Raw genomic sequence first — 16,680 nt, forward strand, 5'->3', positions numbered from 1 at the left:
CTACCAGAGGTTCATCCTCAGTGTAAGGTGACTGACTACCAGAGGTTCATGCTCAGTGTAAACTGACAGACCAGAGAGACAGACTACCAGAGGTTCATCCTCCATGTAAGGTCTCAGACTATAAAGAGAGACCTGCAGAGGCTCATCCTGAGTGTAAGGCAACAAACCAGAAAGAGAGACCTGCAGAGGCTCATCCTCAGTGTAAGGTCACAAACCAGAGAGACTACCCAATGTATCAGCAAACAATTTACTTCGGTCTCATGCTAAGGCTTGCACACTCCTACTCTTCCTATACTGCAGTGTTTCTAAATATACTGCGTAGGGTTTATTTATCTACTCATAGGAGGTTTTTGAGAGGGGATTTGCCAAACACAAATTGCTATAAGTGTAGTCCGCGGACCTATACCATTGCCTATAAGCATTTCCCATAATTCGAGGCTTTTGGCTTCAGGTCTAAAACTACTCTTTAGCTAATTCAGTCAATTACAGTATATGGGGTATATGCAATTGTGGTCGAATTCCCGAAATTGTCGAATTTCGGGTCATTTTCGACCAAAAAAAAAAATTCCCCTATGCAATCCAGTGCTTTCCGACCAAAAAACGGACTTTCAAAATTCGACTTTTTGAAATTCGAATTTTTGCAAATTCGACTTTTCTGCAATGATACAAGTGCTGCAATTCGACCAAAGCATATTCAATTCAAGTTTTGAAATTCGACAGCAGTGCTTTTAGACAGCAAATTCGTCATTTTCAATCCGCCACACTTTGGAGGGTGAAAACAAATAAAAAAAATTTAAACATGTTTTTTTTGGTGTTTTTTTTTTTGGGAATAGCAGATCTATTTATATTAGAAGGGATTAGGTACTTTTTTTTTTTTTTTGGGAGGCACAAATATTATTTATATATTTTTTAAAATATTAATTTTTTTTTTTTTTTTTTTTTATGCTGGAAGGGTAAAATCATAAAAAAAAAATGGCGTGGGGTCCCCCCTCCAAAGCATAACCAGCCTCGGGCTCATTGAGCTGGTCCTGGTTCTAAAAATGCGGGGAAAAAATTGACAGGGGATCCCCCGTATTTTTAAAACCAGCACCGGGCTCTGCGCCTGGTGCTGGTGCCAAAAATACGGGGGACAAAAAGAGTAGGGGTCCCCCGTATTTTTAACACCAGCATCGGGCTCCACTAGCTGGACAGATAATGCCACAGCCGGGGGTCACTTTTATGCCGTGCCCTGCGGCCGTGGCATTAAATATCCAACTAGTCACCCCTGGCCGGGGTACCCTGGGGGAGTGGGGACCCCTTCAATCAAGGGGTCCCCCCCCCCCAGCCACCCAAGGGCCAGGGGTGAAGCCCGAGGCTGTCCCCCCCCATCCAATGGGCTGCGGATGGGGGGGCTGATAGCCTTTGTGATAATAAAAAGATATTGTTTTTTCCAATAGTACTACAAGTCCCAGCAAGCCTCCCCCGCAAGCTGGTACTTGGAGAACCACAAGTACCAGCATGCGGGAGAAAAACGGGCCCGCTGGTACCTGTAGTACTACTGGGAAAAAAATACCCAAATAAAAACAGGACACACACACCGTCGACAGTAAAACTTTATTTCATACGTCGACACACACATACTTACCTATGTTCACACGCCGACATCGGTCCTCTTCTCCATGTAGAATCCACGGATACCTGTAAAGAAAAGTTCAAAATACTCACCTCAACCATGGTCCAGAGATAAATCCACGGACTTGGCAAAATAAGAAAACGCAAATACCCGCACCAAAAACGGACTGAAAGGGGTCCCATGCTGACACATGGGACACCTTTCCACGAATGAGACCTGTCAGTGACAGCTGTCACTGACAGGTCTCTAAGCCAATCAGGAAGCGCAACTTCGTTGCGCTCACCTGATTGGCTGAGCGCTGTCTGCACTGTGACAGCGCATCGCACAGCTCCCTCCATTATATTCAATGGTGGGAACTTAGCGGCTAGCGGTGAGGTCACCCGCCGGTCAGCGGCTGACCGGCGGGTGACCCCACCGCTACCCGCAAAGTTCCCACCATTGAAAGTAATGGAGCGGCTTTGCGATGCGCTGTCACAGTACAGACAGCGGACAGCCAATCAGGTGAGCGCCACGGAAGTAGCGCTTCCTGATTGGCTGAAGGGACGTCAGTGACAGGAGTCACGTGATGTCCCGGCATTCGGGAGAAAGGGGTCTTATGTGAAAACATTGGACCCCTTTCTAGTCCGGTATGGATCGGTGTTCGGTTTGTTTTTTTGCCAAGAACGTGGATTTACCTCTGGACGTGGATGTACCTCTGGACGCTGGAAGGTGAGTATAATTTTTTCACAGGTACCCTCGGATCGTCGGCGACCGTGGCAGTCGGCGTGTCAACATAGGTAAGTATGTGTGTGTCGGCAGTATGTAATAAAGTTGTACAAGTCACGGTGTCTGTGTCCTGTTTTTATTTGGGTATTTTTTTTCCAGTAGTACTACAGGTACCAGCGGGCCCGTTTTTCTCCCGCATGCTGGTACTTGTGGTTCTCCAAGTACCAGCTTGCGGGGGAGGCTTGCTGGGACTTGTAGTACTAATGGAAAAAACAATATCTTTTTATTATCACAAAGGCTATCAGCCCCCCCATCCGCAGCCCATTGGATGGGGGGGGACAGCCTCGGGCTTCACCCCTGGCCCTTGGGTGGCTGGGGGGGGGGACCCCTTGATTGAAGGGGTCCCCACTCCCCCAGGGTACCCCGGCCAGGGGTGACTAGTTGGATATTTGATGCCACGGCCGCAGGGCACGGCATAAAAGTGACCCCCGGCTGTGGCATTATCTGTCCAGCTAGTGGAGCCCGATGCTGGTGTTAAAAATACGGGGGACCCCTACTCTTTTTGTCCCCCGTATTTTTGGCACCAGCATCAGGCGCAGAGCCCGGTGCTGGTTTTAAAAATACGGGGGATCCCTGGCCAATTTTTCCCCTGCATTTTTAGAACCAGGACCAGCTCAAAGAGCCCAAGGCTGGTTATGCTTTGGAGGGGGGACCCCACGCCATTTTTTTTTCGGGTTTTTCACGTTTTTTCCCGTTTTTTAAAATCGCGGCAAAATCCGCCAAATCGGCCGATTTTCGCCCGCGATTCTGGCGAATCCGTTTTTCATTGAATATGGTGAATCCCGGCAGGCACCTGCCGGGATTCACCTGGCGATTTTGGTCGAATTAAAAAACGGCGATAATTGCCGCGAATTCGACCGCAATTGCATATACCCCTATATGCCTTTTACACCAGAATGGGCTCTATTTGTAGGTCAATTTATTCTATATTGTAATAGACCTCTTCATGTTGGAGCTTATTGGTTCCTTTATTGTCTTGATGACTCTATGTTTCTCTTGTATTACATCATTGTCTGTAATCTTTTGTTGTCTTTAATAATCGCACCATTGTTCTTTACATTGCCTGTGTATGTGACACTTGATGTTTCAATAAAAAAAATAAAAAAAAAAAGACGTGGGCGCAACACATCTGCGCATTAATACATGGGGGAGAAGTGGTTTCAGTAGCACATATTGAGCGCTGGTACCACTAATCCCCATAGCAACAGAAAATGCATCTACTCCTGTGTCTTTATCTGCACTGTACCAAGTGACGCACTGTTATTCAGATTTTCTCTTGTTACTAATTACCATATCCCTGTCATTCCTCTCCCCTTAGTGTACAATGCTGTAGGACTGGCTGCTTTCGAATTGTTTGATAGTGTGGACTTTGATGAGTGGTTTAAAAGTCAGCTGCTGGGAGAGCTGCAAATTACCCATGAAAGGTAAGAATATTTCACCGTTGTTATTATTATGTGTGCCGGCTGCATTCTTCCTGTGACCTACCATTTATATTGCACAGGTCAGTATTGGTAGTAAGAAATGTCACATATCCCTAAATAAATCTAGGGTATATTCATCAAACTATGGGCCTGATTCAGAGATGGACGTAGTCAGCACAGCCGCCACATCTCTGTGTGATGATCTTATTCTTGCATCATCTTTGTCCCATCTTTATGCTGCCATTAGGGTGGCCAATCCCAGGATCAGGATTGGCGGGAACCCGTCCTAAAATTGTCTGGGATTCAATACCGGGATTGGAGCTTCCAAGGGGATTTCGAGATTGGCCACAACTTTAGTATTTTGTATGCCGGGCAGCTTTGAGCTTCCTCAGGAGGCTCAGATGCTCTCTGGCTCCACCTGCTCAGCTACCTCACTCCGGCTGGGCGCACTGCGCAGCGTGACATGAAACCAGAGGTCACCTGCGCAGCCAGCTGCCCATCTAGCCGCCGGATCTCACTGCCGCCTTGCTCTGCCCGTCCAACCCGCCGGACCTCACCACCGCCCTGCACTGGCCGCCGGACCTCACTGCAAGTGGCCTACCCACCCTTTCCGGCCATCCCGGAATCCTAGCTGCCCTTTCTCATCCTCTTTATGCACATATTGTTTCTGTGAACTTCGTATATCCTGTCTCTCCAATGCTCTATTGTCTCTTATGTCTCTCCTGCCCTTTGCCCCAGATATACATTTATATCACACAATTCCTCTTCTTGTGCCTGATGTAGAGGTGCACGCGGTTCATGTGCGGCTGCGATTACTCACAGATTCTAAAGTGCAAAAATATGCAAATGCATTCCTCTCATACATTTCTGTGCGATGGACTGTCACACTCGGCCACGCCCACTTTTCTTATCTGAGGAATGTTCAGCTTTGCTGGTAGTTTCGATCTCTCCACCACAGATGCACCATCGATCATAGCATCGACTTCTCAAGCTGCCCCTGTTCTGGTACAGTGTCTCCCTTGTAACTTTTTTAAGATATAACCACTGTGGCTGTGGTGTTGCGAACAAGATCACAGCCGCATGCTAAAACATGACCATGCCACTCCCATAGCAAGCCCATGCCACTCCGATAGAACGCCCATGCCACTCCCATAGCAAGCCCATGCCACTCCGATAGAACGCCCATGCCACTACGGTAGCACGCCCATGCCGCTTCGGTAGCACGCTCACGCCACTCCGGTAGCACAGCCACACCGCTCCCGTAGCACGCCCATGCCACCTCCTTTTCGTGATCACTTCAGGGCAATTCCTAGTTTCCACCCTGAGCCACCATGGATCACAGAAGCTATTTTAAGTAATAGTGATGTCATACTACAAATACATACGCTCTATTTTTCATGCGTGTGTAGTAAGGATCTCTTCTGGTCTGCACATGCGCAGTTTGTCGATTTATTACTCCCAATGTCCTTCTCTCACCTGCGTGCACCTCTGAATACGGCCCTAGTCTCCATCGTGTCCCATCTCTGCATTCTCCTCCATGTCCTGTACCTATTGCCTGCTCCATGTCTAATCATTCCTTGGCTCCTCAATGGCTTGCTCAATTATTTGTATTGTCTTATTATCTGACAGAACTGCAGAATTTCTTCATCTTACTGTTTTTTGTGTGGCTGGGAGTTGAATTTACCTCCACTTGTCACTGAGGCCCACTGAAGGCAATGCTGGGTATTTCCTAGCTGTGATCACACTGCAGGTGCCTACATACTGTATAACATGTATTGTGTGAGTATATTGTGAGCACTGGCAGGACAGAAGTATTGTTTAAAAAATATGTGGCATGTTTTGTTCACTGATGATGTTGATGTTTTTGTATGTTTGCTACATACATTTTTGAATGTTTTATTTTCTTAAAGGTATAAGTTATTACGTCGTAGAGTCATTTGGCTAATTGGACAGTGGGTTTCAGTGAAGTTTAAAGCTGATTTGAGGCCACCTCTGTATGAAGTAATTCTCAGTTTGCTACAGGACCAAGACTTAGTTGTAAGTACATTTAAGTTTACCATAATTTAATATGTATTAGAAAAGTCCTCCTATTTTGCACCTTTCGTCAGGATAATATGATATAAAACAAAGTGGAAATGATGTCATATCTCCCTGTTTATTTATGTTTTCAGTGTGGTGATGGTAGTCACTATGGCGACTATGTCTGCCCCCTGTAGGCGGTACCTATGACATAACTTCCACCTGGAACCGGAAGTGCCTGGGGTCAGCTGAGGCCACGTGTTTTTCAATTGCACAGGGTGTTATAAAAGTAAATATCATTTTATATATCTCAAACGAAGGTGCGGCACTCAAGCTTCAATAAAACTCAGCAGCCAAACATGGATTATCAACGTTTAAATATTTCAAATCCTATTGTCATCAGGATATATATCTATATCCTGATGACAATATGATTTGAAATATTGAAATGTTGATAATCCAAGTTTGGATGCTGAGTTTTATATATCCTGATGACAATGTGATTTGAAGTATTGAAACGTTGATAATCCATGTTTGGCTGCTGAGTTTTATTGAAGCAAAGCTTGAGTGCCGCACCTTCGTTTGATACACATTGCAATATTGTTAAGGCACCAGTGCAATACCATTTGGAATTTGGGAGTGCCAGACCCTGGACAGTATATATATATATATATATATATATATATATATATATATATATATATATATATACACACACACACACACACACATATACAGGTTGAGTATCCCACATCCAAATATTCCGAAAAACTGAATATTCTGAAACCCTGGACAGTATATATATATATATATATATATATATATATATATATATACATACACACACACACATATACAGGTTGAGTATCCCACATCCAAATATTCCGAAAAACTGAATACAGGTTGAGTATCCCTTATCCAAAATGCTTGGGACCAGAGGTATTTTGGATATGGGATTTTTCCGTATTTTGGAATAATTGCATACCATAATGAGATATCATGGTGATGGGACCCAAGTCTAAGCACAGAATGCATTTGTGTTTCATATACACCTTATACACACAGCCTGAAGGTCATTTTAGCCAATATTTTTTTATAACTTTGTGCATTAAACAAAGTGTGTGTACATTCACACAATTCATTTATGTTTCTTATACACCTTATACACACAGCCTGAAGGTCATTTAATACAATATTTTTAATAACTTTGTGTATTTAACAAGGTTTGTGTACATTGAGCCATCAAAAAACAAAAGTTTCACTATCTCACTCTCACTCAAAAAAGTCCGTATTTCGGAATATTCCGTATTTCAGATATTTGGATATGGGATACTCAACCTGTATTCTGAAATACGGAATTTTTTGAGTGTTTTCTGATAGCTCAATGTACACAAAGTTATTAAAAATATTGTATTAAATGACCTTCAGGCTGTGTGTATAAGGTGTATATGAAACATAAATGAATTGTGTGAATGTACACACACTTTGTTTAATGCACAAAGTTATTAAAAATATTGGCTAAAATGACCTTCAGGGTGTGTGTATAAGGTGTATATGAAACATAAATGCATTCTGTGCTTAGACTTGGGTCCCATCACCATGATATCTTATTATAGTATGCTATTATTCCAAAATACGGAAAAATCCGATATCCAAAATACTTCAGGTCCCAAGCATTTTGGATAAGGGATACTCAACCTGTATATATATATATATATATATATATATTTATTTATTTATTTATCACGTTTGCATGATGACCTTATCGCAGCTGTGTCACATGTCAATCACATTAGGGGGTCAGTCCAATTGTCCATGCGAGTTAGGCAAAAGCCGCACTTTATGGCAGTTCGGACTAAAAATTTTGTTTGCAGCCCCAATTTTGCGTACAAAATTGTGTGAATTTGTGGTGGGATCAGGCAACGAGGAGGGTGGGAGTTTGGAGAGGGGCGAAATATGCCGTACCGGTATTCCCACACCATTGCAACGGCAACTCGCACCCTTCGCCCACAATTGGATTGAACCCTAGGTGTGATGTGCATCCATGCTCTAGGAGAACCAAGGACTGGGAAAGGTGTGAGGGTGGAAGTGTAACAGGATGGGAAGGGTGGGGACAGGGCAGCTGAAGTGACCACCAATTATACTGCCAAAACAAATAAATATTGAGGTTCCAGTGCTCATTCCATTCTTATACATACATACTAGGCTCTCTTTTTGGTGGAACATCATCCCTTTAGAGCTCTACAACTTTGGACTGTCCCAGCAAAATTAAGACCGTTGATGTCAAACCTAAAACATACCTCATCCATGCCAGAAAGTGACCAAACTATATTTCTCAGTTGTTCTTACACTGGATTTTAGCAATACCTACTGCCTGTCTCATTCTTCCCGCATTTTAAGTCTGAGTACTGCCACGATTATAGTGGTTACAGGAAAAAAAAAAATCTGTCACAGACAGCACAACATTTTGTCCGCTTCCATAAGATCTGCGCAAGTACATCGGCCATAGTGTGAGTGCGCGACCCTTCATGCGATCACATCCCACAAGGATGCGATCGCGTTGTGATTGACACGAGATGGGCATCCAGGGCGGTGACGCAGCCTTGGAGGAGGAGACCGGGAAATGCAGGCGTGTCATGCCCATTTTTCCGGGTGCCAACCAATGACTTCGCCTGCGTTTCCTGCATGTGGATGGAACCCCTGCCTACGCAGGCAAGGGTTAGACCTCTTTTAGATTCGTTCGCAAATAAATTGTGAACGCATCGCGGGTCGGCCCCAGACATGCTGGATGGACTTGCCAGTGCTGTGCGGCCACCAGCATGTGAGTTTATGGACGCAGATTTTGCTGCGGAAACAAGATCTGCGTCCATCTCTGAATAACCCCTAAAGTGAGAATATTATAAAAACAACTTTTACTTATAAAATGCTCATCACGTACATGAAAGATAGCAGTACTGATCATGTGACAAGCTGATAAGCTTTGCTCACACTGGTGTCTCCAGAACACACTAGGTGGCAGGTCTCCCAAGTCAGCGCCATTGTACAGTGCAGTCACACTTCCTGGTACGGTATGGACTTTGTCAGGGAGTGTGGCATAACCTTAACCCAGCCTCTTTATATCCTGGCTGTACCTTATTGACATATATTATAGCAGCATTCCTCATTAAACAAAAAAAAAACGATTCTTTTAAACCTACATAATACATAATTGAAATTATGCATTCAGAACAATAATACGTTATAATAAATAAACTAACTCTCAGGCTAACTCCCATTTTGTCAGAGTGAGGAGTGGGCGGTGGGGAACAGCACTCCCATAACAATTTTGATTTGTCCTGGCCCCCTACCCATGGCACCTCTGCATGTTATCATGGGACCTCAGGATACCATGGCACCCAGTTTGGGAAACACTGCTTTACAGAATAATTTAAGCGCAGAGATCAGCTACAACAGGAAGGACTGATGATCAGTCCCCCCTGACACACACTCTGCTCTAGGGGTGGGGGGAGCCAATACCAAGAGGGAGGGACAAAGCTGGGGAGGAGAAGGAGGTAATGTAAACATTCACCTTTGCATCAGGCCCTGTATTGCCAGCTTCTCATCTTTAAATGTTTTCAGACAAAAATGGTTGCAGGTGATACATACTGTATGTTCATGAAATGTCTGTATTGATTAACTTAATGTCTAAAGCTGGGCCTACACTGTACAATTATCTGGCAGGTTATCTGCCATATCTGGCTGGTTGGAATGAAAATCTGGTAATGGATGAAATTAAATGACAATCAACCATTTGCTCCCAAACACTGGCAAACAGTGAAACGGTTGTTCCTACAAATTGGTTAAAGCCGCGATTTAAGCAATCTGTCTGAATTACAAGTCTTTTTTTCATTTTTCAGTGTTTGGGAGTAAATGGTCGATTGCCATTTGCTCTCATCCATTACCAGATTTTCATTCCAACCAGTCAGATATCGCAGATAATCTGTCAGATTATTGTATTGTGTATGCCCATCTTTAGGAGAGCATAAGGGGATGTAGTTATGTGACATGTGACCGGCGGTCATTATACCGACACTGGAATCCTGACCGATTCACAGCCCAACAGTCGACATGTCGACTAACAGGGACTGTTCCCACAACACGTGGCGAGTGCAGCAAGCCTGCAAGGGTCTTCGTTGCGCTCGCCCCCCCCCCCCCCTGACCACCCCCTCCCCCTTGCCCCTGCCGGTAAGCTAATGCTCAGGATCCTGGTGTCGGTATGATGACAGGCAGGATCCCAAATGCCGGTCACCCGAACCCAATCCAGCATAAGTATGGGAAACCGGTTGCATTTACACTGTACATTTTGGGCTTTTCTATCAATTGTCAAAGTGTAATCTGGATAGAGTTTTCGCATATGTGGATGAGTGTATCTTCATTTATAAATGCGAACAGTCTCTGCTATATAAGCTTCAAAAGAATGAAGTTCATTATATTCATCTTGCTTCATTGTGTGAAATACCACGTTATTTTTAAAAGGAGAATAGAAAACTGTAAATGTTTTTGTATTTTTTTCTTTATTTTCTTGATGGATTAATCTAGTCTTTTTAAGTGGGTTCCGTGCTTCTGGACAAGGTACTATGTGCCTATTAAATGGATGTTCCTACACCAGGTCTTTTGTTTTGTTTTGTTTTCTTTTCTGTATCCTACTTTGTCTTTTCAAGGTTGTTGTTCTTAGGCATAGACCATTTGCAGTATTACAGGAGGATGATCTTTTAATGTGACACCGCTCATTACAGTGAGTGGCAGTTATGCCTTTGCATGTCCTGAAAATAGATATAAAGTGTGAAATGCTTTGTCAATGAAGTAATTGGCGGTAAACTGGGAGGAACCCAGAACTAGACTGAAACAAGAAACGTGCTTAATGAGCAGCAGATCTCTTTATTACCGGCCAATATGTACATAATACATGTGCACTGACAGGGCTGGCAGTAAGGTCCCTCTCATGACTGTCGTTGAAGCCTTTCTCTTCTCTAATAGATCTCTGTACGTGTCTTCACAATGTCATGGGTTAGTAAAGATTGGTTCTTGATGTAGCATCAAGAGTGCATAATGAATGTAAAGCTCTTGTATTTTCCTCCCTTTTCTGGAAGATAATTATTTCCAATAAATGAATTTTATGGAGCCCAATAAAGTAAAGCCGTCTTACTGTAACTATTGAGCAGTGTATGATATTTGTCTATTGTGGACACTCTTCTGTGGGAGTCAGTGAGCGGTCATGTTGGAATATGCATGTGCAGAGAGCAATTGCCTTTCTGTGATGTCACATGCCTACTTGCTAAATGTGGTTTAGGCTTGCGGGTGCTCCTAGTTTGGCATTGGTGGAAAGATGAGACTACATTTTGTGGGAGATGGAAGGGTGGGCGAGTGACTTTAGGGAGACAGAACTTTTTCCTTCACCTGAAAACTGTATTGACTTCCTCGCTGGTCAGAGGTGCTAGAAACCAAGGCTTACTCCTATACTTCACATTGAACATTGTTTTATAAAATCTCCCATTAAAACCTACAAGGACTAACCAAAAAAAAAAAAAACAACTCCTCACTTTCTCCTGCTAAAATGCAGGATAATTGCCTGGATATAGGTTAATAAATACATCCCTTAATGAGGTAGATGGGGCAGGATAATGTAAAGTGAGTAGAATAGCCTCTACTGGAGCACCAACCATATGGCGTACTAGAGCAGTACAGCAGAAGACAGAAGCGGGAAGCTGCCGATCAGGCCAGGCCTGTTAGTAGTGTAGCTGTGGGCTGGACAGTGTTGCAATGAACTTGCACTGAGAGTGAGATGCACAGTGATACTGATAGTGAGTTCTGTAAGAGGTGTCAGCTGTTGTGTGCTGAGAGTGAGGAGAACATTGATAGTGAGATCTCTTGAGACACCAGCTGTTGTGAGCGGAGAGTGAGATGCACAGTGATAGTGATAGTGTGATCTCTGAGAGGCTGTTGTGAGCTGAGAGTAAGATGCACAGTGATAGTGAGTTCTGTGAGAGACATCATCTGCTGTGAGTAGAGAGTGAAATGCACAGTGATACTGATAGTGAGATCTCTTGAGACACCAGCTGTTGTGATCTGAGTGTGAGATGCACAGTGATAGTGTGATCTCTGAGAGGCTGTTGTGAGCTGAGAGTAAGATGCACAGTGATAGTGAGTTCTGTGAGAGGCATCAGGTGCTGTGAACTGAGAGTGAAATGCACAGTGATACTGATGGTGATAGTGAGATCTCTGAGAGTAATGCACAGTGATAGTGATACAGTGTCTATGAGAGGCATCAGCTGCTGTGAGCTAAGAGTGAGATGCACAGTGATAGTGATAGTGAAATCTGGGAAAGGCGTCAGCTGCTGAGAGTGAGAGGCACAGTGATAGTGAGATCTCTGAGAGGCATCAGCTGTTGTGAGCTGAGAGTATGATGCACAGTGATAGTGAGTTCTGTGAGAGGCATCAGCTGGTTTGAGCTGAGAGTGAGATGCACAGTGATACTGATGGTGATAGTGAGATCTCTGAGAGTAAGATGCACAGTGATAGTGAATCAGTATCTTTGAGAGGCATCAGCTGCTATGCGCTGAGAGTGAGATGCACAATGATACTGATAGTGAGATCTGTGAGAGGCATCAGCTGCTGTGAGCTGAGAGTGAGATGCACAGTAATAGTGATATCTGTTAGAGGCATCAGCTGCTGTGAGCTGAGACGTAAAAAGTTTCACAGTTTAGTGATTCTCTGATTATAAAATAATTTGGTTCTGTTGGGTTTGTGTAAAGCTGGGTACATAATAGACAATGGGGGGTCATTCCGAGTTGTTTGCGCGTTATTTTTTTTCCGCAACGGAGCGATTAGTCGCGAATGCGCATGCGCAATGTCCGCAGTGCGACTGCGCCAAGTAAATTTGCTATGCAGTTAGGTATTTTACTCACGGTTTTTTCTTCGTTCTGGTGATCGTAATGTGATTGACAGGAAGTGGGTGTTTCTGGGCGGAAACTGGCCGTTTTATGGGTGTGTGCGAAAAAACGCAACCGTTTCTGGGAAAAACGCGGGAGTGGCTGAAGAAACGGAGGAGTGTCTGGGCGAACGCTGGGTGTGTTTGTGACGTCAAACCAGGAACGACAAGCACTGAACTGATCGCAGATGCCGAGTAAGTTTGAAGCTACTCAGAAACTGCTAAGAGGTGTGTAATCGCAATTTTGAGAATCTTTCGTTCGCAATTTTACTATGCTAAGATTCACTCCCAGTAGGCGGTGGCTTAGCGTGTGCAATGCTGCTAAAAGCAGCTTGCGAGCGAACAACTCGGAATGAGGGCCAATATTTGAAATGATAGCGCTCATTTTGACCCTTCTGAGCGATATTGTTTGTAATATTGTCCAGTGTGTATGCACTATTTTGTTAACGATGCAAGCACCCTTGGGTCGCTAGCGAGCCCTTCTGTCGTCTGTACATGCCGGTCAATTCTGGCTATGTCGTTAATGATAAATTGCATATTGTCCAGTGTGTAAGCTACGAATGATGAATGACCCCCATGAAATTCCTACCCAGTAGCTAAAAAAAAACCTAGTATCGGATATCTCCTGTATATCGTTGGATGTTTGTAAAAATCGCTCAGTGTGCACACTCAGTATCATTTGTCCGGGACTCCGGGAAGTTTAAGGGAAAAAGTTCAACTATATTTCTCATGGAGCATATCTTTAGTGTGTACCCCGCATTAGAGTGTTTATTTTGTATTTCTCATACGTCCTAGAGGATGCTGGGGTCCACTTCAGTACCATGGGGTATAGACGGTTCCGCAGGAGCCATGGGCACTTTAAGACTTTTCTAGAGTGTGAACTGGCTACTCCCTCTATGCCCCTCCTCCAGACCTCAGTTTAGAAAATGTGCCCAGGCAGACTGGATGCACTCCAGGGGAGCTCTACTGAGTTTCTCTGAAAGACTTTATGTTAGGTTTTTTATTTTCAGGGAGGACTGCTGGCAACAGTCTCCCTGCTTCGTGGGACTTAGAGGGCAGAAGTAGGAACCAACTTCCTGAATAGTTTCATGGCTCTGCTTCTGGCTGACAACATTAGCTCCTGAAGGGTGCTGAACACTAGCTGCAGCTATGCGCTCACTCCCACAGCCCGCCGTCACCCCCCTTACAGAGCCAGAAGTCAGAAGACAGGTGAGTGTACAGAAGAGGATCTTCAGTCATCGTGACGGCTAAAAGGTACAGCGCAGCGGACGGGAACTCTGCGCGCCATGCTACCCATCCACACAAGCACAGCAGGGTGCAGGGCGCGTGGGGGGGGGGGGTGTCGCACCCTGGGCAGCATGACACCTACTCAAAATTGGCTAAAGATGGGACGTAAGATGCTGAGGCACAGTCCTACCCCCGCCAGTATAAAAAATAGTATTGAAAAGTCTGAGGAGAAATGCACCATTATGGGGGCGAGGCTTCCTCCTCAGTCAGCCATTACACTGCTCAGCGCCATTTTTCTCCTAGCAAGCTGCAGAGAAGAACGCTGGTCCTCCTCCACTTCTGAACCAAGTATCAGGGTGCAAAACAGGGGGTCACAGTGTAAATTGGTTCTGTATTGTGAATTTGACATTATAAAAGCGCTACAGGTCTGTGGGCATTTTGTGTTACACAGGGATTGTATCATTAGCGCTGAGTTGTGAGCTGGCAAATCCTTGTGTGTCCTTCTGACAGATTTTACTGGGGGTCTGTCCCCTATAAGTCCCGGAGTGTCTGTGGTGTGGTTGTGCACGTGTGTGACATGTCTGAGGCAGGAAGCTCTTCCCCTGAGGGAGCCATTTTAGGGACACAGAGTTGTAATGTGGTGGCGCTGCCGGCACACCACGAGCCTGAATGGGTGAAAGAATGACATGATCGTGTGAATCATATAAGTAAGAGATTGGATAAGTCTGAGTCTCATGCAGAAAACTGGAGAAAATCAGTGGAAGATGTGATTTTTTATAGTTCTGCCTTTTCATCCGCGGGGGTCCTCTCTGGGTCACATAAGAGGCCATTTGCACAAATAGTACAAACTGATACCGACACGGACTCTGATTCCTGTGTCGACACTAGTGATTCCAGGGAAATTGATCCTAAATTGGCAAAAAGCATTCAATACATGATTGTTGCTATAAAGGAGGTCTTAGACGTTACAGAAGCCTCTCCTTTACCTCAGGAGAAGGCTTATTTTTATAAGGAAAATAAAATTAATGTAATTTTCCCTCCTTCTCATGAGCTAAATACTCTCTTTGAGGGAGTTTGGGTAAACCCTGAAAAGAAATTTCAGATTCCCAAAAGAATTCAGATTGCTTATCCTTTCCCAGCAGAGGACAGGGAAAGGTGGGAGTCACCCTCCGTTTGAGACAGTGCCCTGTCACGATTAACTAATAAGGTGATTCTACCTGCGCCTGGGACGGCATCACTAAAGGAGCCGGCAGACCGCAAGTTAGAGACTACGTTAAAATCTATTTATGTGGCCAATGGTATGCTACTCAGGCCCACCATTGCTTGTGCGTGGGTGAGTAGTGCTATCGAAAAATGGTCAGACAACTTGTCATCTGAAATTGACACAATAGATAGAGACGAGATACTCCTAACATATCATATCAAAGACGCTCATATCAAAGACGCTGCTGCATACATGCTAGAAGCCATGAAAGATATTGGGCTCTTGGGTTCAAAAGCCACTACCGTGGCAGTCTCAGCTCGGTGGGTGTTGTGGATTCGCCAATGGAATGCTGACGCAGATTCCAAAAGGAATATAAAGGTGAGGCCTTGTTTGGAGATGGGCTGGATGCTTTAGTTTCTGCGGCTACCGCAGGTAAGTCGACATTCTTGCCTTATGCTCCTGCGCCGGCAAAAAGACATATCACTCTTAGATGCAGTCCTTTCGACCCAACAAATACAAAAAGGGTAAAGGTTCCCCTTTCTTTGCAGGTAGAGGGAGGGGAAGAGGGAAAAAGTCCAAAGCGTTTCCAGGATCACAGGAGCAGAAATCAACCCCTGCTTCTGCCAAATCTGCAGCATGACGCTGGGGCTCCCTTGCGGGAGTCCGCTCGGGTGGTGGCACGTCTGAAAGTTTTCAGTCAGCTCTGGGTTCAATCTGGCCTGGACCCATGGGTCTTGCAAATAGTGTCCCATGGATACAAATTGAAGTTTCAAGACGTCCCTCCATGCCGATTTTTCAAATCGACCTTGCCTGCTTCTCTCCCGGACAGAGAAATAGTAACAGCTGCAATTCAAAAAATAAGTCAGGATCAAGTAATTGTCCTGGTGCCCTTGTCACAACAGGGAGAAGGGTTTTATTCAAGCCTCTTCGTAGTTCCGAAGCCGGACGACTCGGTCAGACCAATTTTTAACCTGAAATCTCTGAATCTCTACCTGAAAAGGTTCAAGTTCAAGATGGAATCTCTGAGGGCAGTGATTTCCAGTCTGGAGGAAGGGGACTTCATGGTGTCAGTACACATAAAAGATGCCTACTTGCATGTTCCCATTTTATCCTCCTTATCAAGCTTATCTGAAATTCGCAATACAGGATTGTCATTACCAATTCCAGATGTTGCCGTTCGGACTCTCCACGGCACCGAGGGTATTCACCAAGGTGATGGCAGAGATGATGGTCCTCCTTCGACAGCAAGGAGTCAATATAATTCCTTACCTGGACGATCTCCTGATAAAGGCGAGATCTAGGGAACGGTTGGTGCAGAACATTGCACTCTCCTTGTCAGTACTCAAACAACACGGTTGGATCATGAATTTTCCAAAGTCACAGTTGGAACCGACGACAAAATTGTCCTTTCTGGGGATGATACTGGACACAGAAGTACAGAGGGTATTTCTTCCAGTAGAAAAGG

General features: G+C 44.7%; 1 protein-coding gene across 7 annotated transcripts in view; it reads left to right on the forward strand.

Moving 5' to 3' along the window:
* Positions 1 to 16,680, forward strand: part of IPO11 (importin 11) — a 1,123,558-nt gene that overhangs the window by 413,608 nt on the left and 693,270 nt on the right. For all 7 annotated transcript variants that reach the window (XM_063963049.1, XM_063963036.1, XM_063963028.1 and 4 more), the window contains exons 15-16: positions 3,696 to 3,801; positions 5,709 to 5,835. In XM_063963049.1, coding sequence (XP_063819119.1) covers positions 3,696 to 3,801; positions 5,709 to 5,835 — 233 coding nt within the window. The remainder of the gene's footprint in view (positions 1 to 3,695; positions 3,802 to 5,708; positions 5,836 to 16,680) is intronic.

This window comes from Pseudophryne corroboree, chromosome 1 (genome assembly GCF_028390025.1).
Source record: "Pseudophryne corroboree isolate aPseCor3 chromosome 1, aPseCor3.hap2, whole genome shotgun sequence".
In the NCBI taxonomy this organism is placed as follows: domain Eukaryota; kingdom Metazoa; phylum Chordata; class Amphibia; order Anura; family Myobatrachidae; genus Pseudophryne; species Pseudophryne corroboree.